The sequence below is a fragment of the Thamnophis sirtalis genome, unplaced genomic scaffold (genome assembly GCF_051295495.1).
Source record: "Thamnophis sirtalis isolate CommonGarterSnake01/CBP01778 unplaced genomic scaffold, rThaSir2_p1.2 scaffold_13, whole genome shotgun sequence".
Taxonomy (NCBI): domain Eukaryota; kingdom Metazoa; phylum Chordata; class Lepidosauria; order Squamata; family Natricidae; genus Thamnophis; species Thamnophis sirtalis.
Window position 1 is genome coordinate 110,045 of NW_028261393.1, and position 20,781 is coordinate 130,825.

The following is a 20,781-nucleotide window of genomic DNA, read 5'->3' on the forward strand; positions in this document are numbered from 1 at the left end:
TCCGTAGCAAAGATTGTATTAAGGAAGTGTGATTTATCCATTTTTGAAAAGACCTTTTTCCTCATTTTGGGAATACTATGTCATAATTAATCTGTTGAACATAGTTTTTTTTACACATTTTGTATGCCAGGGGATTTAGGGGGGGGGGGCATTTCTTTTTTAAATTTTCAATAAGAATTTTTTTGAAGAGGAGGAGGAAGAGTTGAGGTAAAAGTCATTTCCTAGAGCAGCCCATGAAAAGGAGCCCCCAATGCCAACTGGGCTCCCCTCCTGCCCTTGTCCAGCACTCCCCCTCATGCCAACACCCCCCCTGGAGAAGAAGCCCTTTCTTGGGAGGTGGGGAGGGCTGTGGGCATCTAGGCCAAGGGAGCACAAAAGGGCCCAGCTGGACTGGCTGGCAGGTCCCTCCCCTCTCCAGCCTCTGCCTGTTTCCAAATAAGGGCACAAGGCTCAGAGGCTCCAGTGTCTGCCGTGGGAGGGGGGGGGAGGCCCCGGGCTTCCCTTTGCAAGCATCTTCCCTCCCTCCCTCCCTCCCTCCCTCCCTGGGGAAAGGATCTCCCCCCTCCCCCTGCCACGGACTGAGGCAGGCAGTAGCTGGTACACATTGACTTGCAGAGACAGTAATGGCAAGGGGGGGGCACGTGGGGAGCCATATGCACAGACATCTGTGGGGCTTGGGAGAAGGCCTTCTACAGCCAGATAATGCTGGGGGATCCAGCAGCTACAGGGAGGACTGGATGGAGGGCTGCTGCAGGCCCAGCTGCCGGGACCTCCCCTTACTGGCGGATTGTGCAGACCTCCCCCACTCCCGCATGGAGGAAGCACAAAGTGCTGCTGAACTCCTGAAGCAGCTTCTAACCCAGAAACAGCCCCCCTCCCCGCCCTCTGGACCCCAGCTGGGTGTGGGCAGGGGGGGGGGAAGCAGGACTCTGTGCCTCCGTCTGGCTGAGGGGCTTCTCTGAAACGGAAAGGCTGGCTCGGCTCAGAATGGGGCAGAATGGGGCAACTGGCCACAGGACAACCGAACTATTCTATATAATGATTTAAAATAAATAAATGCTTTAATTATTGTAATTCACGTTTCATTCTGCCCCTCCTTTTGCGTCATTTCTTTAATGATTCTATTCCACTATTTCTTTGGTATTAGTGTAACTCTTGTCCCACAGAGAGTTGTGGCAAGTTGGCCGTGGCGAATTGTCACAGACCCAGCTGGAGTCACAGCTGTGAGACTCTAGTAAAGCCTGCTGCCTTCACCTCACCTAACTAGCTACAGGGGGCTGCTGGGGGATGGATCGGGCAAGGAAGCAGTTTCTGAGTTTTCATGGCCCTGGAGAATCAGGCAGACTGTGCCAACCGTGCTCAGCCAGGAAAAAATCTAGCCAAGAGCGCACAAACATAGATGCAGCCTCTGGGTGATGGCCAGAAAAGTCCAGAGCGCTTCACAGCGTTGCTGCCAGTTTGGTCCAGATCGACCGAACCGGTAGTAGCAGCGGCGGGAGGCCCTGCCCCCCCCCCACCGCATGCACAGAAGTGTCGCGAGCATGTGGGAATGCACCTGAACCAATAGTAAAGAAATTGGCAAGCCACCTCTGGGGCAAAACTCTCTCCTGGCCAGGTTCTCTCTCCCAAGGGCCCCAGTCATCATAAAGTCCCGTCTCCCCCACCCTGCTCTGGCCGAGGCAACAGTTGAGCTTCTGGGGGGGGGCAGAGCATTTTATTGTGGGGAGGCGGCCCAGCAGAGCCTGTCATCCATCAGAGAGAGGTTCAAAGAGACTTCCGGCAGGGCGGAGGCTGAAGCCGTGGAGCCACTCCATCCTGTTGGAGGCAGGGAGACGGCAGCAAGTCGTTTCAGCAGCCCAGCCTCGTCTCTGCAGCTCTCCAGCATCCCTGTCACGGTGGGACTTTGGGGCCCTGGTCCATGTTCCTCTGGCTGCTGGGACTTGTCCGGCGGAGAACATGTTCTGTTCGGAGGCCTCTCAGCTTCTCCAGCAGCTCTCTGGTGAAGTCCTGGGGAGGGGGGAGGAGGTTGAGTTCCACCATTCTTCTCCAGTAAGGTGGAGATGTCTGGCCCTGGGGGAACCCCACCAAGAAAGGGATCTCCCTCCAATAGGGGCTCCCAGGGTCAAGAGCAACCAGATCCCCAGGAATGGCAAGGGGGCCTCCCCAGGGAGTCACGGGGTGGGAAGGTGGCCGGGGAGACCAAAGAGTGAAAGGGGGCCTTTCCTCAACTATTCCACAGCAGCTAGAAGTGCAGCATCTCTTTGGGAAAGCAAACCCCACCCTTGGTGGACCTTCCACAGGACCCCACAGGACCCCGACCCAAGCCAGCGATTGCTCAGAAAGTGGACACCCACCTCCGTGTTGTTGTGGCATGACTCCAAGGTGCCCTAGAAAAAAATTGACAGTGAGGAATGGCCCCAAAGGATGGGCTGCCCAGAATTTATTTCTCCGGCCCTTTTAATTTTCAGCCTCTTTTTCAGCTTTACTCTTCAACTAAACCAGAAAATTCTCTTCCCTGAGCCCAGATCTAATTCACAGCCTTCTCTTTCACACGGGACACCTGTATCCAGTTCCCCTTTCTTATCCCGTTCTGATCCTAATTTCTATTTATTAACCAAATGGCACAGCCTAGGCTAACTCCGGCGACTTCAGCTAGTCCAGAATGCGGCCGCGCGAGTGATCGTGGGCGCACCACGGTTCGCCCACATAACACCGATCCTCCGTGAGCTGCGCTGGCTACCTGTTGATCTCCGGGTGCGCTTCAAGGTGCTACTCACCATTCACAAAGCCCTCCATGGTAGTGGATCTGACTATTTGAGAGACCGCCTTCTGCCAATTGCCTCCCTCCGTCCCATCAGATCGCATAGAGTAGGCCTCCTCCGTATTCCATCCGCCAGTCAGTGCCGACTGGCGACTACGCGGAGGAGAGCCTTCTCAGTTGCAGCTCCGACGCTTTGGAACGATCTCCCCGTGGAGATTCGTACCCTCACCACCGTCCAGACCTTCCGCACGGCCCTCAAGATCTGGCTATCCCGTCAGGCCTGGGGATAAGATCCGAACCTTGCCCCACCCGAATGCTGAATGAATGTTGTTTTATCGGTTTAGTTTTTTTAATTATTCACATTTTTTTTCTTTTTTGTGTTGTCTTACACTCCCTTCCCATTGATTGTAAACCGCCCTGAGTCCCCTCGGGGAAAAGGGCGGCCTATAAATGTCAATAAAATAACAAAATAAAATAACAAATAACAAATAACTCCGCATTAAGTATGCTTATTAGCAAATAGCACAGGGCGAGATGAATCTAGGCCTCATTCTTGGTGCTCAGAAATTAGCACCAGCATGTTGTTAATGGGCATTAAGGCTGCTTTGATCATTTGGTCGTGAAAAAGAGCTTCACCTGGTGGAGCAGTGCGGTGGAGCTCAGTGGAGTGTGGAGCATAAGAGTCCTTCTTCTTCACTCCACTGCTTGCTCTGTTGCAATGCTGCAACTGCTTTGTCCCTGCCCGATTTATAAACTCAACATTTTCGCCTCCCTTCCACTCCTGCTGACAGGACCTAGTCCAGGGTGCCAATTCAGGATTGTGAGTCAGCAGACGTGGTAATGTGAAAGCAGCTTACCTGTAATTTCTTGGCCCTCTCCTCATCTGTGTCCATCTCCAGGAGATCATCAATATTGACTTCATCTGGCATCTCATCTTCCTGCCACAGAATCAAAAAGGGTCAGGCGAAGTGGGGGCTCTTGGAACAAGAGTTATGAGGTCTCACAGAGGAAAGATTTTAGACAATAGCCCAGGCTCTCTGGCTTGTGTAGCTCTTCAGTGAAGCATTTCAGAGTTCAAAAACATCTGGAACAACAAAGCTTTCAAAGTTTTCAAAACCCAGATCCTGCATCCCCCTTTTTAGGCATGGCTTTTCATGGCTGCTGCTTTTCTTGGGAGCATAAGTACCCGTTGCTCCTATTCTGCCCACCAGGCGATAAGCGATTGATCCCTTTGGGAGAGCTTGGTTCCATCTGTACCCCTTAACAGAATAACCGAGTTGGAAGGGGCCTCAGAGGTCTTCTAGTCCAACCCCCTGCTCAAGCACCATTCCAGACAAATGCCTGTCCAGCCTCTTCTTAAAAGCCTCCAGTGCAAAGAGTTTTCTCCGCAACTGCCCTGTAAATACGCAGGGGGGGGGGAGGAGGATAGTCACAGCACCAAGAAGCCTCTGGGTCAGAGCATCAAGCGGCCGCCATGTTCCAGGCCAGGACTAGCCTCCCCAGAAGAGCTGGGCTGCGGACTGAGCTGCTCCCCTCCCAGACTCCCTGGGGAGGCCAGAAAGCAGCCCAGATGGCAACTCACTCCTTTCATGGGAGGATTGGAGAGGCCTCTTTTATAGCTGGGCCAGGCTCCCCACCCCCACGAATCCTTTCTAGGCAAGGGGAATGTCAGCAACCGGAGGCGGAGATGCACATTCCTCCTGAGGAGGAGGAGGAGGAGGAGGAGGAGGAGGACCCCCCTTCTCTGCAAGCCCATCTGCCACTTTCTCTGTCAGCCCTTAAGGTTGGCCTCCTTTCCAAGCCGAGGTGCCCTGGGGCCAGAAAGAAACTCGGGGCAGGGAACAGCCCCTTGGTAGCAGCTGGGGGTGCAACTCCCTTCACTCCAGTCTGTATTCGATCCGAGTTGATCCCTTGCTCAGCCTTGCCTGCTCCACAGCCAGGACTGGCTCTTCCCGTGTTTTGAGTGAGGAGGGACTTTCTGAATTTGTTCTCCAGATTCACATATCTGGTTTTTGGAAAGATGGCTGAATGGGGTGATGAAGGGCGACTGGTGGGGCCCACCGTGCAGCCCCCGCGCAGCTTCCCCTCTTGGCAGTCGCCACAAGCCTCTCTCCTGGCCGAGAACCACCAGCCGCAGCCTCCAGTCTCTGCAGCCTTACAATCCCACCCAGCAGAACCAGCAGCAAACACCCTGCTGGAAGGAGGCAAGGCTGGGCCAAGGCTGACGCTTACCTAAAGTGTCTCCCGGCAGCCTTAAAAAGGCAGATGTGCTTCCCAACAAGCCAGATGGCTGCCCAGTCCCTGAAGAGCACTAGTGGCTGGGGGGGGAGGGGGGTTCCAAGCAACCTTAACGTTAACCCCATCGGGGCCTCGAGGAGCCAGTTCAGAAGTGAAGGCGGCCAGCCAGGGACTGAGCGAGGCCACAAAGGAGTCGCTCTGTCCCAGGAGGCCAGTCTGGATGGGGGCGGCAGCGGTCCCCCCACAGGACAAGACCGCGGGTCCTCTCGCCCAACTCGGCGTCCCCTCACCCGTCCTCGGTACAGCTCCTCCAACCGGCCGTCGATCCACTTTTCCGTGTCAAGGCGCCGCTGCAATTCCCGTCGGTCATACTTAACCGTGACCCGTGCTTGGCGCCGCTGGATTCCCGGACTGGCCGTCCTTTCCGCGCGGCTGCCTCCGGGAGAAAGGCCGGCAGAGCGGCCCGGCGACGCGCGCCCCAAGCGCCTCCCCAGCCGATCCGCCGCCATCGGTCGTTGCGCCAACTAGACGGGGCGTCCGTCGGCTTCCCGCGTCTTATAGCAGCCGAGGCGGAGCTCCCGATCCCAGGCCCTCCCTCAGGGTGGGGGGCGTCTGGCTCCGGGGGCAGCAGAGGCGGGACCCAACCGCTCTCTCGACTGTTCTTATGGGCCGCCCTGGAAGATGGAAGGGCCTTTCTGGCGGGCAGGAGCCCAGCGACCTCGCGGGCCTCCCTTTCCCAGAGCTGCTCCTTCCGTGCGGCTGCCGGGAACGAGCCCTGCGGCCTCGGGCTCTCGTGGCCTGCCGGCAAAGCGCGCTCGCCTGCCCACTTGCCCGCCCTCGCCCTTCCCACCTCTCTGAAGAAACGCCGGTCACTGAGATTTGGGGCCGGCATCCCGCCAGCTGGTAGCGTCCCCACCCACCCTTTGAACGTGTGTCCAGCCCGGCCCTTCTCTCCCGGCGCCGCCTGCCAAGGGGTCGCCTTCCAATCTCCTCCAGCGTCCCTGGTGCCGCCGCTGGGAGAAGTCGGGCTTTGCCCCTTGGAGTTCCTGCCGCCACACAGGGCAGGGGCAGGCCGCTCGCCTCGGCGCTTTTCATCCGGACTCAGGTTGAGAAAGCTGCCGGAGCTTTTTGGAGCGGCTTAACCGGTCTGGGCCCCAGCGGGACGCCCAGCAGCCCCTTCCTACTAGCAGCCCCCCCCGCCCCCCCGGCCTGGGCCGTTCTGTGGTTCTGCAAATGCATTCGTGCAAACGACCCCCGCCCCCCGACCTTCCCAAGCGGCGCCCCTTCCTCAGGAAGCCCCCCTGCAGTGGCGGCTCCTAACGCAAGCGAGGCCCTCCTGACCCCGTCGCGCTTCCAAGACGGCGGCTGTCCTAGCGCCCAAGGGGGACGCAGGACACCCCCCCCCCCAACCGGCGCTTCGGCCAAAGGGAAGCTGGACTATTGAGCGGGGAGGGGGGGGAAAGGGCGAAGGGAAGGGGCTCCGGCTTTTCCTCCGGGGCCTCTGCCGATCCCAGCTCGCTCTTCGCAAGGCGAAGGATGGAAGCCGGCGCAGGGGGCTTCCCACAGAAGCCATCCCGGAACTAGGCCACCGCGAGCGGGAGAAGAGAGCAGGAGCAGCGGTCCTGACCCCCGCCCCGCCTGCACCTGCCGAATCTTCCGCCTGCACCTGGCAGGTTTCTCCATCCGGGACTTTCCTACTTTGTAACCGGGGGCGGGGGGGGGCGCTCCACCACCGCCACCACCACGTGATCGCTACGCAGCCTATGCAAAATAGGTGGGCAGACAGGTGCGATGGCGATAGACGTCGGTCCCCGTGATTGGCGCCCGGAGAGCGATGGGCGTGGCCCACCTGCGGGGTTCGTCGGCCTTTGCGGCCCAGCGGTCAGTTTGGTCCGGGAGGACGGTGCGATGGGGCGCGCGAAGAGTCTGGCGCTGTTGGTCACGTGGGCACTGGCCGCACTGGCGGCCGCAGAGTCGCCGCCAGGTAAGAATCCGCGGCCCGCGCTGCTCCCCCGAGCCGATCGGAGGAAGAGCCCTTCCTGTCCGGCCCTTCGTAGCTTCAAATACGCTGGGCAGGCTCACTTGCGGATCGTCGGGTGGGTTCCTGCGCTGTATCCAGGCCGCTGCCAACGCCCTGTGCCTTTCTTGGACGCGCCCTCAGGCCTCTCCAGCGCAGGCTGCTCTTGGCGTACCCGAAAAGATTGGCCGGCTGCGGCTCGCTTTAGCCACCCACCTTTCCCTGTCCCAGTGGTTGGGGGTCCCAAATCCAGGGGGGTCACAGGAAGGGGAAGAGAAAGCCAAGCCTCTTCCCCCCCCCCCCGTTTGGCTGCTGGGACTGGGAGATGAGGGCCTCCTTTCTGCCCGGCTAGATGGGCACCGCCCTGGGCTGGAGCCTTAGTCCCACTCTGCTGGAGGGTGTTCAGTGCCCGATACCAAGGTGGCAGGCTTCTCTTGTGCCCACCAGGGCTTTAGGCGCCTGCTGGTTGTTGTCCTGGCTGAATGGGGGTTCTTGTCTTCTGGCACTGTTGGGGGGCACACAAAAGCGTTTTCCTGGGCTAGAGCCAGCTGGGGGCGGAAGCGCCTGCCCTTCTGGTGAACTCCGGGAATGAGGAGTTGTTCAGTGAAATCTGATGAGGTGGGATGGGCCAACCAGCCCTGAACCGGTTCAGCCTGTCCGGGTGAGGTCTGTAACTTGTGCCTGAGTCACCTGCCTGCCTGCCATTCCCTGCTGGAGGAAGCTGGGCCAATTGGACTTCCTGTAAGAAAATGCTTCTGCTGCCCCCCTCTCCAGCCTCTGGCCCTGCTGGCATCGCTTCTGTGCCCTTGCACCAGCAACCGGGGGGGGGGGGCAGTGGGTGCTTTCACCTGCCTTTTTTGCCAGGGACAAGTGGCCACAGGGCAGACCCCAAACTCGGGGCAAAGGGGAGAGGGAAGCCGAATCTCCTCTCTGCAGTCAAGAGCGGAGGGTCCTCCTTGTGCTTTCTCCTGCTGGGGAAGGTCTTGGGCTCCTTGCCAGCAGCAATCTCGATGGGATTCTCGGGCCACATATATTACACGAGGGGAGCAAAGCAGGAAATTAAGGGCTTCCTTTTCTGAAGCTCACAATCTGCCCAATTATTTCTGCACAAAATCTCTAATTCTGTTCATCTGAAAAATGGCCAGTTTAGCCCCTTGCAACATTTCATTCAGGTCAGTCATAAACTGGAAGCTCTTATAGCCACGACACGGTCATATGCCTGAAGCATCAACTCATTCCGAGTTAAGGAGGCTTTCAAATTAATCCAAGATCTATTTGGACCCTTTTCATTTGGGTTCTCACCTAACTCTCGGGAGGTTACGACGTTCCGTATGCACCTCACGGTGAAAAGGCCCAGAGAATTGCAGTTGCAGCGCAAGAAGTCCCACGCCAAGCGACACGTGTTGCTGAATGAGTTTCTCCCCTGCTCTCCAAAGGCTGCCCCTCCCATCATCATCATCATCACAGCCCTCTTCTCTGCAGGTGCCCCGGTTGCCTCCCGCCCCCCCCCCCTTTGGCCTTTGAAAAAGGCTCCTCCTGCACATTTCCCTTCTGTGGAGCTCCGGAAGCCAACTAGGGGGCTCTGATCTCTCTTCCTCTTGTGGGTCACTGGGGGAACATGACTCTGTCCAGACCCTGCGTTTGTCTCGAGACCTGGGAAACGGAGCGTTTGCAGGGCATCAGCCAGAGGGCGGGAGGGAGGGAGGGGGCAGTTGAGACCGTTCCCAGAAGAGGCGCATTTGAGCCTGCCTCGACCTTCCTTCTCCGAAAGCCCTCCATCCCCTGGCCACGCAGTGGGAAATGTGGCCACAGCAGCTCCTGGGACAAATGGTCACCTGCATAAATAGGCACCTTCCACTAGGAGGATTTCCTACAATCCGCTCTGGAATTAGGAAAACACTTTAAATCTTCAGTAACAGAATAAAAATGTAGGGCAACTGTTTGTCTGCTCTGAGAGAAAAGTTCCCTGACCACACCTGAAAGTATTTGCAGAAAAGCCCAGGAAGAATTTTCAGAGTCTGAGTCTTGAATGTTACCCCCTCCTTCCAGGCAAAGTACCACTGGGGCTGCCCTGTTAAAAGGCAAGACCGGCCTTCTGAGGCCGAGGGGACGGAGGATGCCACAAGTTCAGCATCCCATTCACAACTTGTGGTTCACAGTCCTAGTTGCCTTTCCAGACCAATTGGGGGGGGAGGGGGAGTTGCCCTGGGCTCTTGGCGCCCAGCGGAGGCAGCAGCCGAGTGTCTCAGTGGCCCTAAATGCCGCCATCAGGAAGGTAAACTTGAGTGTGGAGCCCCCCCCCCCCCCGGAGCTGCTTCTTTCCACAGACTTCTCTCTCTCTCTGCTTTCAGACCAATGCCGGGCGCCCAAGAGGGTGGGCCCTTGCCGGGCATCTTTCCATCGGTGGTGGTACAATGCCACAAGCCAAGCATGCCAGGAATTCATTTTTGGGGGTTGCCAAGGCAACGGCAACAACTTCATCTCTGAACAGCACTGCTTCACGACGTGTATCTCAGGTGAGCACCAACAGGGCAGAGGATTTGTAGCCCCCCCCCGAGCTTGGTGGTTTCCCCGAAGACATTTCATCACTCAAAGCAGGTAACATCTGGTAGCAATACCATCGGACTAGCACTGATGATGTTACCGAGTTGGGTCATGAAACATCTGCCAGAAAACGACCCAGAGAGCACCCCCCCTCCCCCCCCCACAGGTGGGCATGCCGCAGAGAGTTGCCAGAGAGGGTCTGGGGCGAAGCGTATTTGTGAACACAACGCTTGCTGCCGCTTTCCGCTTTTCCTACTGCTGGGACACACACACACACACACACACACAACCCGCCACCATGAGGGGCACGAGGCGGCCGCTGCCTCCCCCCCCCCTTCGTGCTCTGTGGCTGATGCTACGCCCAAATTCCCAGCCCCGAGAGCAAACAGCCTGCGCCGCTCCTGCCTTCAGGCTCCTGGCAAGGGGCTCCCGGTCACCCTCAGGGACGCCGTTTAAAGCTGAGCAACCTTGACGACGGAGCAGTAGCCAAACGAAGGCGGTTTTGCCCAAGGCTTCTGGGCACGAGGGCGTCTTCCAGGCCAGGCCCCCGTGGGGAGACTGCCTCCAGAAGGCCACGGCTCTGGGTCTCTGACGCCAGAATTGTCTTGACTTCCAGGTGGGGCAGCAGAGGCCACCGTGGTCCCTGGAGGGCCGGCCACTGAAGGTAAGGGTCTCCTGGGCTCGTGCAGGAGGCTAGAAGGACAGAGAGAAATTGGGAGCTCAAGCAATGGCTCTTGGAGCCTGGGTGAGCTGGAGGGCGGGGTCTCCGAAAAGCCCCTTAATAACAACGCTCCCTCGGTGGCCAATTCTCTGGGGCAGGTGAGCCCCCGGGACCTTTGGTGTGCCTCTTAGGGGTGCCCAGGCCTGGGAAGGGGGAGTGGCCTTTGCCAAGAATGACCACTGGTCTTCAGCCTCCGGCCAACCGCTCTGCTTTTCTCCCAGGGGCTACCCCAAGAGCCGGACGTCACCCAGAGGCCTCCGAAAACAGGCCTGGCTTCAGAGGTACGAGGGGGGCTCCTTCCTCCCCTGGTCCTGGACTCTCGCCTTCTCTTCTGGGGGCTCTGCAAACCATCTCTCTTCCCCCAGAATTCTGCGCTGCACCCCGGTTGGTCGGCCGCTGCCGGGCCTCCTTCCTCCGCTGGTACTTTGACCTGGAGAGCCAGACGTGCAAGAGGTTTACCTACGGGGGCTGCCATGGCAACAAGAACAACTACCTCTCTGAGCAGGCGTGCTGGAGCCAGTGCACAGGGGACGCAGGTGACCTGTCGCCCTTCCCAGTCGGTGGGCATGCCCTCCCACCCCACCCCGCCAGGAGCAACGGGAGTTGAGTCCGTGCTTCCCCTGCACAAACCCCAAGAGGGCAGCCGGGACTCCTGATCGCTCCTCCCCAAACTCCCCCTTCTCACCGGTTCCTCTTTCTCTCCTCTCTGCTCCAGAAATCACCAAAGAGCCGGGAGACCCAGGCACCCACCCTCGCCTCCCCTCCGAAGCCTTCGGCTTCTCCACCAGAGGTGAGCAGCCCGCCCTCCGCTGAGACCACATGGACCCCTGGGAGGGAAGTGGGGTCTCCCGCTGCCCCTTGGCTTCGTGGCCAGCTCAGTCCCAGAGGGGCCTGGGTTTCCTCGGGCCTCTTGGCGCTGCTGGCACAGGAGCGAGGGGCTGCCGACTCCCCCGTCTGCTGCTGCCCCCACAGCTTCTCCAGGCAAGGGAATCCCAACACGTGCGGCTTCCCTTCTGCCCATCACCCTCGGTTGGAGAGCTCCCGTTCTGGATGAGGCGGCGCACGGGGCCAGTTGCCAACCAAGCAGGGAGCAGGGAGGCTCCCCCACCGTCCCTCCCTCGCCTGATGCTCTGCCTCTCTCTCTCTCTCTCTCTCCCCCAGCCGTGGTCCTTGCGGTCCTTCTGGCCATCCTGATGACCTGCCTGCTGGGCTCAATGGCGGTTTTCTTGGTCAAGATCTGCCGGAAGAACCCGGAGCTGTCGGTGGGAACGGTGTGGAGCACGCTGGATGACAAAGAGTATCTGATGAGCAACGCCTACAGCCTCTGAGCCGGGGAGCTGCCTCAGTGGGGATCAAGGCAGCATGTAAATACCGCTGGCTTTGCCTTGCAGGCCTTTGATGGGGAAACGCCCCTCTTTCCCTGGGGACGTCCCCCTCCTCTCCCCCCCCCAGTCACCCTTTCCAGCCCACGGGGGAATGGGCCCAGCTGCTCCACAGGAGTCCAAGAGGAGCTGCGGGCAGTGCCCCCTTTCAGAGCCAGCGATGAGGCCGCCTCGCTTGGCCCAGAGCCCCCCCCCCGTGTCTTCCCTCTGGTGAACGGGGGCGCTACATCACTTGGCTCCCCTCAATGCAGTGGGAGAACATCTGGGAATCCCCAGCTGAAGCCGCCGGGGGCTCCCTTGGCTGTGTCCCGCAGAGACCTCTGCCCTGCACACGTTAAAGGGGGGGGGGGCAGCCGAAGCCCTTTTTCTTCAGGAAAACCTTTGGGTGTTCACACCCCTCTGCTTCTGCAGAATTCCTCCAAGGCACCTGAGACCCAAAGGTACTGGCCTCCCTCTCAAGCCAGAGCCATGCATTTCCCAGGGAAACGGGAGAACAGGCTGGTGGGGGGGCTCTGCAGCAGCCCTGTGAAACCCCATTTCCCTGGGTGAAAGGTGTGCTATGCGTCCCAAATATGCCAGTGCAGTGGGCAGAGTGCAAGAGCCCCCAATCTGGGGGTCAGGGAGGGAGAGAATCAAGGTGTAAGGACCCTAATTGCCGTGTGTCCCACCCCCCCGTTGTCTGGGCAGGGGGCTTTGGGCCCCTTAGTTCATTCCTCAGTGTGTCTTAAGCTCAGCTCTGCTCCAGGACCTTCCCTCCAGTGCCTCTCCCCATTTCTTTGTGGGGGCTGCCCAGTTTTGCTCTCCAGTGCACCAGATGGCTTTCTTGAGATTACCAGCTGCCAGCAACCACGGCTGTTGAGGCTCGGCAGTTGGCCGGTATGGACCGTTTTCCCCAAAGCCTCCCAGATGAGGCCACCTTTGGCTCACAGGCCCACCGACCACAAACCCTAATTCCTCTGGCTTGGCCAGGGGAGAGGAGCTGGAGGGGGCCCTGTGGTGACCGAAGGCCTTCGATTGCCCCTGCAGCTGCCAGCAGTTCCGCCTGCTTCCCCTCCTGCCGGGAAAGGGGGCCCTTTCAAGAGCGGCTCCAGCCAGCGCACCTGCTGCAGAGGCATCTCACTGAGCAAGCTTCCACATAACCAGCTTTAAATGGGTTTTATATTTTTTTTAAAAACAAATCAAAACTTGATTGCATTAAATCTGAGGGACTCTTTTAATTGTGTTTTTAATAATGAGTGGACTCTGAATAAAAGAGGAACTAAACTTTTGTGCAATGAATGCTTTAGCACTGGGGGGGCTACTGGCCGCAGCCCAGAAGGCATATGGAAGAGGCCGTCAGCAGCTCCAAGTCCTCACCCTGCCCACCTAAGGCTGCCCTTTGCCCATTCAGCCCTGGCGACAAAGGTAGCTGCTGCTCCCTGAGGACACAACCGCTTTGCTTCCGACCGCGCGTCGACCCCTTGGGGAAGGCAGGTGGGAGATGGAAAATGCCCCCCAGCGCCCCTCTCAGAACAACTGCCCACTGCCTCCCACATTCTATTCCATTTGTGGCAAGCAGGACACGCCCTACCCTGAAGAGGCAGGAAAGCGGGCCCCTTTCCCAGCTCCTCTGCGGGAGTGACCAACCTGGCTGGACAGGGACCAGACAGAAAAGAGCAAGACAAGCCAACACCCTGAGCCGAATCAAGGTGGGAGCCGTGCAAACTGCCAGGAGGACAAGCGAGGGTGCTGTGAATTAGGGCCCGGAAACGCCCATTTGCCCTGCTCTGCCTTCTGTGCAAGCAGGGCGGCCGGGGAGGGGGGCAGGTGGGAGATGGTGGGTGGATGTTGGGGGCACGAAGCAGCTGCCTGAGCAAAGCATCAGTAGATGAGGTGAAAGGTCAGCCAGTACATGAGGAGGGGCTGCAGCCCAGCCACAGCCACGGTCAGGTACATGCGTACTTGGCTCTGGGTGTCCCGCCTCGAGACCCCTTCGGTTGCCTCGGACAGGATCTTCAGGCGCAGCGAACGGATCTGGGAGAGGGAGGGCGGGTGAAGGAAGCCCATTGGGAAAGGTCGGTGGAGGCAGGTGCCTAAAGACCCACAGCAGCTGAGGGGGGGGGGGCCACCCACCCACCCTCAACAAGAGCCTCCCTCTCACCGTAAAGACAAAGATGGCGACGCAGCACCAGCCGAGCAGCATGTAATAGCCAGGCTTCCCGAACACCAGCCCTGCCAAGAGCCCTGCAACCATGCTGGCAAGGATAAAAAGAGGGGTCAACCCCACCACCCATCAGGTTTCCCCCCACACCCCACCCCCGCCCAGGATGCGAGGGTCCCAGGCTCCTCACCCCACGTATTTGTAGCCTGAGAAGACGACCAGGTCGATGGGGGTCAGTGCAGTGTGGACGGCCGCAAGGTAGAGGCCGAGCAGGACGGCCAGCACCTCCACGATGAGCCAGGCCAGGGCGGAGCTGCCCAGCAAGCCCAAGAGGTCAGGGGAGAACCTGCAAACAGCAGCAGCAGCAGCAAGAGTGAGGAGGGGGCTCCGGGCAAGGGGAGGGGAGCCCGGTTGGCTCAGGTGCCCCCACCGGCCTCACCGATTGTGCGTGCCCAGCGCCAGCCCAGCCACCAGCAGGTAGGTGATGAAGGCCATGACTGCGGAGGAGGAGGAGGAGGAGGAGGAGGAAGAAGAGCAGCAGCAGCAGGAGGAGGAAGGGGGCGGCCCTGCAGCCCGGCCCACCGCTCCTCCCCACCTGCCCCCGGCCCTACCTGGGATGTAGAGGTCGGGGGCGTTGACGTCGAAGCGGGGCGCCACGGGGGGCTCCTGCCGGAAGCGCACCTGCCAGTCCTGCCGAGACACACAGACAGACAGGGAGACAGGCGGGGAGACGGGGGGGGGGCGCGGAGGAGGGGGCGGGGGGGGCCCTCGCTCGCCCCCCGCCCGCCCGGCTCACCTGCCGTCCGAAGGGGAAGAGCAGCCGCGCCAGCTTCTGCCCCACGTAGCGCGTGTCCACCGCGAAGTAGCACTGCAGGCGGCGCACCGGCACCAGGCGCTCGGCCTGCGGGGAGAGGCGGTCAGGCGGGCGGCGCTCTGCACATGCTCGGCGGAGGCCCCCCCCTCCAGAGGCCGCGCAGAGCCACTCACCAGCGCCCTCCCGCGCCAGGCCAGGCTGTTCCCGTAGGCCGCCGCCAGGCTGCAGAGCGTCTCCGGCCGCGGGGGGAGCCCGCTCGGGTCCTCCGGGGGGCGCTGCGGGGGGAAAGGCGGGGCGGCGAGACCCCCCCTCGCCCCCACCGGGCCCCCCCGACACCCACCGGCGCGCGCGGCCCCTCCCACCGGGCGGCCCTCCATGGCTGGGCGCCGCTGTGGGCGGGGCGACGGGAGGCACGTGAGGCCACCGTCGCTCCGGATAGGCGGGCCGGTTGCCAGGAGACCTCCTGCCGTCATCGAGGCCCCGCCCGCCTGAGGGGAGGGAGCGGCCCAGCGAGCGCTCTGGGCTCCTGCTTTCTCCGGCGGCTTTGCCTGCGGCGGCGGCGGCGGCTACCCGCGGGGGCCACAAGCGAGGAGGCTGGCGGAAGCCCAGGATGGCGAGCGCAACCAAGTGCGGGGTGGCCTCCCTCGCCAAAGGCCGGAAAGCAGGCCCCTAAAGAAGCTGCTCCTTCCGGAGGGCAGAAGAGCCGCTTCTTGGTCCTGATGGCTGCTGGCATGTTTTCACGGAAGGCACCCGGAGCGCCCCTTCCCTGCAGGAAGGAATCGGATGGGCGTTCCTGATGGGAGACCGGGGGGGGAGGGGGCGCTCAAGTAACCCACCGCCCTGAAGGCTGCCTGGAAGAGAAGCCATCAGCCGATCCAGCTTGCAGAGGGGAGGGGGGGCATATTGAGGCATGCCCGTCAATGCTCGCGGCTGCTGAATTCTGGAACCAGTTGAAGTGCTTTTGAAGGGAGCCTGTGTAAAGTGCATCGCAGTAGGAGACCAGAACACGAGCGACAGTCTGAAGCCCCCCCCCCCCTCTAGGAAAGGCCTTCCTGGCTCCAAGTGACCCAGAACGGGAAGGACCTCAGGCGACACACCTTGAAGGGACATGTGGTACCTCACGCAAGTCAAAGAATGGAAGGTCCCCAGATATGGGCGATGGAGACAGCTGCACTCGGCAGCGTGGAATCATTCCTCTCCATCCAAACCCACCTTAACCCTAACCCTGACTCTGGGACAGAACTTGCCACCCTGACTTGACTGGATCTCCTACTCTAGCCACGAATCAGGCTGCAGTGCCCACTTGGGACTGGCAAGCTGCCTGGACTCTCGGCTCCTGCTTGAAGAACAGGTGGCAGCCCTGCCCAGGAGGGTCTTCAGGCAGTGTTTACCTGCGGCACCTCGTGGGTGGGCTGCTCTTGTACACTTGGCCCGTGTGCGTAAGTGGCATAAGTAGTGACAGACAGGTGGCATCCCTGCTCCTGTTCTGGGTGCCGTTGCAGGTTCTGTCAAGCGCAGTGAAGGGCGTAGGTGTCAGCTGCAGCCACGGCCTCGTTTGATTCTTTCCTTCTGCCTCTCAAGATCTGTAGGCCCCCCTCCCACTTTCAAGGAGCCTTAAATACCTGGCAGTAAATAACAATTTTTAATCATTTAATCATAGAGGCACAGGCTCCTTTTCACTGGGTCTGCTGGAATTGGAGAACCAGTCTGAGTGGAACAAGCACCCGGGGCCTCACAGGTGGTTCTTGTACACGCTGACTGACGTGCAAACACTCTGGATAGGCCCACATGGAAGAGGAGAATGAATGCTGGAAAATAAAAAAAAATGATGTTGAGGGATTTGCTTCACTTTTTGCTTGAATGTACACTGAGAGCTTATGCACCAAATTTCTGTGTCCAATCACACTTGGCAAATAAAGAATTCTAATTCTTTTGTGCCCCACTCTGGCTGCTCTTCCAGGTCCCTGTTCTCCCCAGGGTCCTCAGGCTTCCTTGCTAGCAAGCTTCTCCAATTCCCCAGTTCCTGTTTTGAAGCAACTTGCTTCCTGCCTAGAGCACATCCACAGTCCTGAAAGGGAGGGGAATGCCTCCCTTCTGCTCCTCTTCTGTAACTCCCTCCCTCCCTCTCTCTCATATTCTGGGAGGTGCCAAGGCCAAGACAGGACAGGAGAAGGGCAGCAGTGAAGTACAAGGGCTTTGGATCAGTAGTAGTCCAGCCAGGTGCCAACTCCCCTTGCTTTCCCCAAAATCTGACCCTCCGGGGGGGGGGGGTGACCTCCAAGGGTTGGCCTTAATCGTTTAGCCTGCGTCAGGGCCAGGTGCCCGGGACGGGGACCCGATGCTGCCCGCCCGCCCGACTCACCCGCTGGAAGGAGCGGAGTTGGTACAACTCGCCCGGAAAGCGGCCGAGCCACCATCCCCCCTGCCAGGTGCAGCTCTTGGTAGTCCCGGCCCCGCCTGACGGGAGGGGCCTGGCCGCCGCCCAAGAGGCTGGTCGGCGGGGCGGACGCCACTTCGCTTCTGCCAGCCGCCCTCTTCTTCCGCTCCTGTTGGCCGCCAGTGGCTCTGCGCTCTGCCGAGGGAGCCATGAGGCGCGGCGCCGTGTTGGCGGCCTTCGCGCTGGCCTACGCGGGCTACCTGCTGCTCGGGGCGCTGATCATCTCGGCCGTCGAGCGTCCGTACGAGAGGCGGCTGCGAGCCGAGCTGAGGGATTTGAAGAGCGCCTTCCTACGTAGCAGCCCCTGCCTGTCCGAGGCCAGGCTGGAGCGCTTCCTGGACGCCGTCTTGAGCGCCGACCGCCACTCCGTCGCCCTCCTGCGCAACGGCTCGGCCACCACGTCCAACTGGGATTTCGCTTCGGCCTTCTTCTTCGCCAGCACATTGATCACCACCGTGGGTGAGCCGAGGCCGGCTGCGCTTCTTCCCCTGCCCTTTCCGCGGGGCACTCCGGGCGCAGGGGGCGGGGAAGGGCCAGGCGGGGGCCTTGGAAGGAGGGGGCGCGCTTCGGGCCCGGCCTCTCTTTCGCGCTCGGCCGGGGTCCGGCGTCTCCACCGTCTGAGACGCGATCTTGCCGGAGAACTGCTGGCGCAGGTGAGCAGCCGGGGCGCTTCTTGGTCTTCAGCTGCCGCTCGCTCGGTGCTGCCGAGGGTCGAAAGAGCGCGCCGAGCGCGGCCTTCAGACAGTGGCTGGCTCTGCCTCGGAGCGCATCTCTGCCGGGGCGCTTGGTCACGCGCGGTTTCTGCAGCCCGTTCGGACCCGGAGGGCCTGGACGGAGCTGCCAGGCTTAGCGGAGTAGGCGAAACTGCGTCTCCGCGCTCGGGCGTCCAGGCGCCTTTGGGTGCCTGAACTGGTAGCGATCTCCTTTGTGCCTTGGCCGGTGGCAGCTGGCTCTTCTGGTGGAAGCCGCCTCTTCCGAGGGAGCGTCGGGTGGCTACTGGGCGGGCCCTCTCTTGCTCCTGGAATGGTCTCTGCTGCCCACGGTCCAGGCGCCCTGCAAAACAGGGCCAACCCTGGTGCCCTTCTCTGTCTGGCTCCATCTCTGGTGTGGGAGGATTCCTTTGCTTTTTGTGCCAAAGGCAAGTAGTAAATTCTCAGGTTCCATTTTTAAATGTAATAGCAAATACTTTCACACAGGAGAGTGCTGCAGAATTTTATTAGTGATAATTACATGAATATTGTACAACTGTCATGTAAAATGACTCTGGAGATAATTGTGACTACAGAACCCACAAAAATGGCAAAAGAACAAAACAAGAGTGACTTTACCCTCTCCAGGTGATATGGGCAAGTGTTGGGCTCTGTCAGGTAGACTTGGCATATGGGCAAAAGTGCCAATCTTAGTTTTAGAGAAGGGCCCTAGCCTCAAGCACTCGTGTCGCTTGGCACACGGATGGGGTAGCCTGAGCATTTGGCCCCATGGAATTGAGCCACAAGTAAGCTGGCTAGTTTCCCCCAGTTGATGTGCAGCTTTGCCTTTGGGACAGAGAGGCCACTGTCCCGTCCCCCCCCGTTTTAACCTAGAGGCCCCCAAGGCATGTTCGGTATGAACGGGGATTAGGCAGCAGGTGGTGCTGCCCCAGAGCAGGGTTCCGTGCCCTCTGGCTTCTGCTGTGTCACCAGCCCTGGGGCGCTGGCATCTGCCATCCACCTCTTTGCCCTCCGTTACTTCTGGGTAGCCCTGCTCTGCCCAATATACAGGATTGATATTTGTTCTTTTCAAGAATAAAAAACCTTGAAGGTCCCAGCAGTGATCAAGCTACTATACTTCCAGTGCAAGCTCTCCGACTAAAGCCTAAGGCTGACACTCGCCCCTCTCCCCACCTGCCACGACGTTCCCTCCCGTGAATGTTCCGCTTCCCTTCAGAAGGTCTGCCTGCCTCTCACCTTCCTTTCCTTCCGTCCCACCAGCCGTGTGAGGTTGCTGTCCAAATAAGAACTGGGCCCCGCAGCAGCAGCTCGTGCTGCAAAGGCAGGAATAGTCCTCCCAGGGCCGGAAGTGGCTTGGCTTGATCAGTGGAGTCCGGCGCTGCTCAAGATGGAGCCTCGGCACAGCGACCACTGCCTCTAACGCTCGCCCTTCCCTCCTCCCAGGCTACGGTTACACTACGCCCCTTTCGGACGCCGGCAAAGCCTTCTGCATCTTCTACGCGGTGGCGGGAGTCCCCTTCACCATGCTGGTGCTGACAGCTGCAGTGCAGCGCCTTGTGGGCACCTTCACCTCTGGGCCACTGGAATACCTGGCTCTCCACTGGGGCTCTGACCGCCGCATCCTGTCATGGGGGCACCTGCTGGTGCTGATGGGCCTGGTGTTGGTGACCTTCTTCTTAGTGCCTGCTACCATCTTCAGTTCCCTGGAAGAATCCTGGAGCTTTCTGGATGCTTTCTACTTCTGCTTCATCTCCCTCTGCACCATCGGCCTGGGAGACTACGTCCCTGGGGAGCAGCCCGGGCAACGCCTTCGCCCTCTCTACAAGGTCTCCGTCACAGGTCAGTAGTGCTGTGCGCCCCAGGAAGAAGCGGAAAGGCCACCCAGAGAGCATCCAGGTGGAAGGCTGAGCCAGAGAGGTTAGTTTGGACAGGCACCCCAAGCCTGCCACCTCACATGGGCAACCCGTGATTTCCAGGTGGGCGAGGAGGAGGAGGGGGGAAGGGCCTACCTGTCTGCCAGACCTGCCCCCCCCCCCCCGGCTCACTCTCCCCCCCCCCTCTCCTTCCAGTTTACCTGCTTCTGGGGCTCATGGCCATGCTGCTGATTCTCCAGACCTTCCACAAGCTGGCAGACCTGCACGGCCTCTCTGAGCTGGTCTTCCTGCCCCCGGAAGGACCCCCTGAAGAGCATCAGAGTATCCTGGGGGAGCCCAGCCCTGCCTCTGAGCCAGGACAGCGGGAAGCCTTGCCTGCACAGCCCAGGCCAGGAGGCCCATCCCATTATTCCTCCATTAACAGATAATAGCGAGGAGGAGGAGCAGGGCGAGAGAGTCGGAGCTAATCCACAAGGAAGACTGGCTGCTCCTCCCTCCTTCCTGACCAAGGAAATGAGGCTGCTGGCGGGTCCACTCCTGGGGAGGGCAGGGCAGGGAATCCAGCGACTCTCTGGTGGCCAGGAGAGGAGAGCGTGGAGAGGCTGCTGGCCTGGACTCTGGATGGGATGGGGAGGTTTAAAAAGTCCAGCGGAAAGGCTGGGGCTCCCGGGCCCTTTGTCCCTCCCCAGTGACACCTCCTCCTCTCACTACAGTCAGTGCAACGTGGCTGAATATCCTGGCTTCCAGCTGTGGTTGGACCTGAGCCTTGCAAGCCGGGAGCTGCTGAGGCGGAAGGAAGGGGGGGAGAGCAGAGGGGGTGGGGCTATGTGCTTGAGACACCAAAGCCTCAAATGGAAAGTGGAAGCGAAGCGGCCCGTCCAGGGTCCGTTTCTCCAGAGGAGCCCAACCCTTTGTGCTTATTTCTGAGTACTTGACTGCAGAAGCCCCTCCCCCTTCTGGCTGGTCGGACCCCAGAGCCACCCCGGGGAATGCTTGGCCTGTGCTGCTATTTCTACCCCACCCACCCACCCACCCACCCCAGTTAGTCCAGCCCACTCTGCCCATCCCCCCCCAACGCTTGTGCCCCAAAGGGAGGGAGGGAGGCTGAACACAAAGTCCCTGCTGCTCTCTTTCCTCCTCAGA

General features: G+C 60.1%; 4 protein-coding genes across 6 annotated transcripts; 2 read left to right on the forward strand and 2 right to left on the reverse strand.

Annotated features, from left to right (window-relative positions):
* Positions 1 to 1,789: 1,789 nt before the first annotated feature.
* Positions 1,790 to 6,191, reverse strand: PPP1R14A (protein phosphatase 1 regulatory inhibitor subunit 14A). Its single transcript, XM_014056449.2, has 4 exons — positions 5,290 to 6,191; positions 3,619 to 3,699; positions 2,355 to 2,387; positions 1,790 to 2,007 (listed from the first exon to the last, which is right to left on the reverse strand). Exons 1-4 carry the CDS (start codon positions 5,506 to 5,508, stop codon positions 1,891 to 1,893), a joined length of 450 nt encoding a protein of 149 aa, XP_013911924.1. The 5' UTR covers positions 5,509 to 6,191; the 3' UTR covers positions 1,790 to 1,890.
* Positions 6,192 to 6,832: 641 nt separating this feature from the next.
* SPINT2 (serine peptidase inhibitor, Kunitz type 2) lies at positions 6,833 to 12,930 on the forward strand. 2 transcript variants are annotated; one of them, XM_014056396.2, is made up of 8 exons: positions 6,858 to 6,983; positions 9,368 to 9,532; positions 10,177 to 10,224; positions 10,503 to 10,562; positions 10,647 to 10,817; positions 10,997 to 11,071; positions 11,443 to 11,645; positions 12,690 to 12,930. In XM_014056396.2, the coding sequence occupies exons 1-7, from the start codon at positions 6,908 to 6,910 to the stop codon at positions 11,607 to 11,609; spliced, it is 762 nt and encodes a 253-aa protein (XP_013911871.1). In that variant the 5' UTR covers positions 6,858 to 6,907; the 3' UTR covers positions 11,610 to 11,645; positions 12,690 to 12,930. The 2 variants fall into 2 exon arrangements, with proteins under 2 accessions (XP_087584032.1, XP_013911871.1); XM_087727906.1 differs by having other exon boundaries at positions 6,833 to 6,983; positions 11,443 to 12,930.
* YIF1B (Yip1 interacting factor homolog B, membrane trafficking protein) lies at positions 12,853 to 15,005 on the reverse strand. Of its 2 annotated transcripts, XM_014056433.2 has the most exons (7): positions 14,791 to 15,005; positions 14,600 to 14,704; positions 14,415 to 14,493; positions 14,243 to 14,300; positions 13,994 to 14,149; positions 13,804 to 13,897; positions 12,853 to 13,676 (listed from the first exon to the last, which is right to left on the reverse strand). In XM_014056433.2, the coding sequence occupies exons 1-7, from the start codon at positions 14,992 to 14,994 to the stop codon at positions 13,524 to 13,526; spliced, it is 849 nt and encodes a 282-aa protein (XP_013911908.2). In that variant the 5' UTR covers positions 14,995 to 15,005; the 3' UTR covers positions 12,853 to 13,523. The 2 variants fall into 2 exon arrangements, with proteins under 2 accessions (XP_013911908.2, XP_087584031.1); XM_087727905.1 differs by having other exon boundaries at positions 14,243 to 14,493.
* A 2,123-nt stretch (positions 15,006 to 17,128) lies between these two features.
* KCNK6 (potassium two pore domain channel subfamily K member 6) lies at positions 17,129 to 20,720 on the forward strand. The gene is made up of 3 exons (XM_014056452.2): positions 17,129 to 17,513; positions 19,208 to 19,603; positions 19,834 to 20,720. The coding sequence occupies exons 1-3, from the start codon at positions 17,204 to 17,206 to the stop codon at positions 20,064 to 20,066; spliced, it is 939 nt and encodes a 312-aa protein (XP_013911927.1). The 5' UTR covers positions 17,129 to 17,203; the 3' UTR covers positions 20,067 to 20,720.
* Positions 20,721 to 20,781: the final 61 nt, after the last annotated feature.

Coding starts and splice junctions, on each gene's coding strand:
- PPP1R14A (XM_014056449.2), bottom strand. CDS start 5,508: ATGGCGGCGGATCGGCTGGGGAGGCGCTTGGGGCGCGCGTCGCCGGGC. Junction 3,700..5,289: donor AGGAGCTGTACCGAGGACGG/GTGAGGGGACGC, acceptor ATTCTGTGGCAG/GAAGATGAGATGCCAGATGA. Junction 2,008..2,354: donor CATGCCACAACAACACGGAG/GTGGGTGTCCAC, acceptor CCCCCTCCCCAG/GACTTCACCAGAGAGCTGCT.
- SPINT2 (XM_087727906.1), top strand. CDS start 6,908: ATGGGGCGCGCGAAGAGTCTGGCGCTGTTGGTCACGTGGGCACTGGCC. Junction 6,984..9,367: donor GGCCGCAGAGTCGCCGCCAG/GTAAGAATCCGC, acceptor CTCTGCTTTCAG/ACCAATGCCGGGCGCCCAAG. Junction 9,533..10,176: donor CTTCACGACGTGTATCTCAG/GTGAGCACCAAC, acceptor CTTGACTTCCAG/GTGGGGCAGCAGAGGCCACC.
- YIF1B (XM_087727905.1), bottom strand. CDS start 14,994: ATGGAGGGCCGCCCGGTGGGAGGGGCCGCGCGCGCCGGTGGGTGTCGG. Junction 14,150..14,242: donor GCGCTGGGCACGCACAATCG/GTGAGGCCGGTG, acceptor TGCTGTTTGCAG/GTTCTCCCCTGACCTCTTGG. Junction 13,898..13,993: donor TCAGGCTACAAATACGTGGG/GTGAGGAGCCTG, acceptor TATCCTTGCCAG/CATGGTTGCAGGGCTCTTGG.
- KCNK6 (XM_014056452.2), top strand. CDS start 17,204: ATGAGGCGCGGCGCCGTGTTGGCGGCCTTCGCGCTGGCCTACGCGGGC. Junction 17,514..19,207: donor CACATTGATCACCACCGTGG/GTGAGCCGAGGC, acceptor CCCTCCTCCCAG/GCTACGGTTACACTACGCCC. Junction 19,604..19,833: donor CTACAAGGTCTCCGTCACAG/GTCAGTAGTGCT, acceptor CTCTCCTTCCAG/TTTACCTGCTTCTGGGGCTC.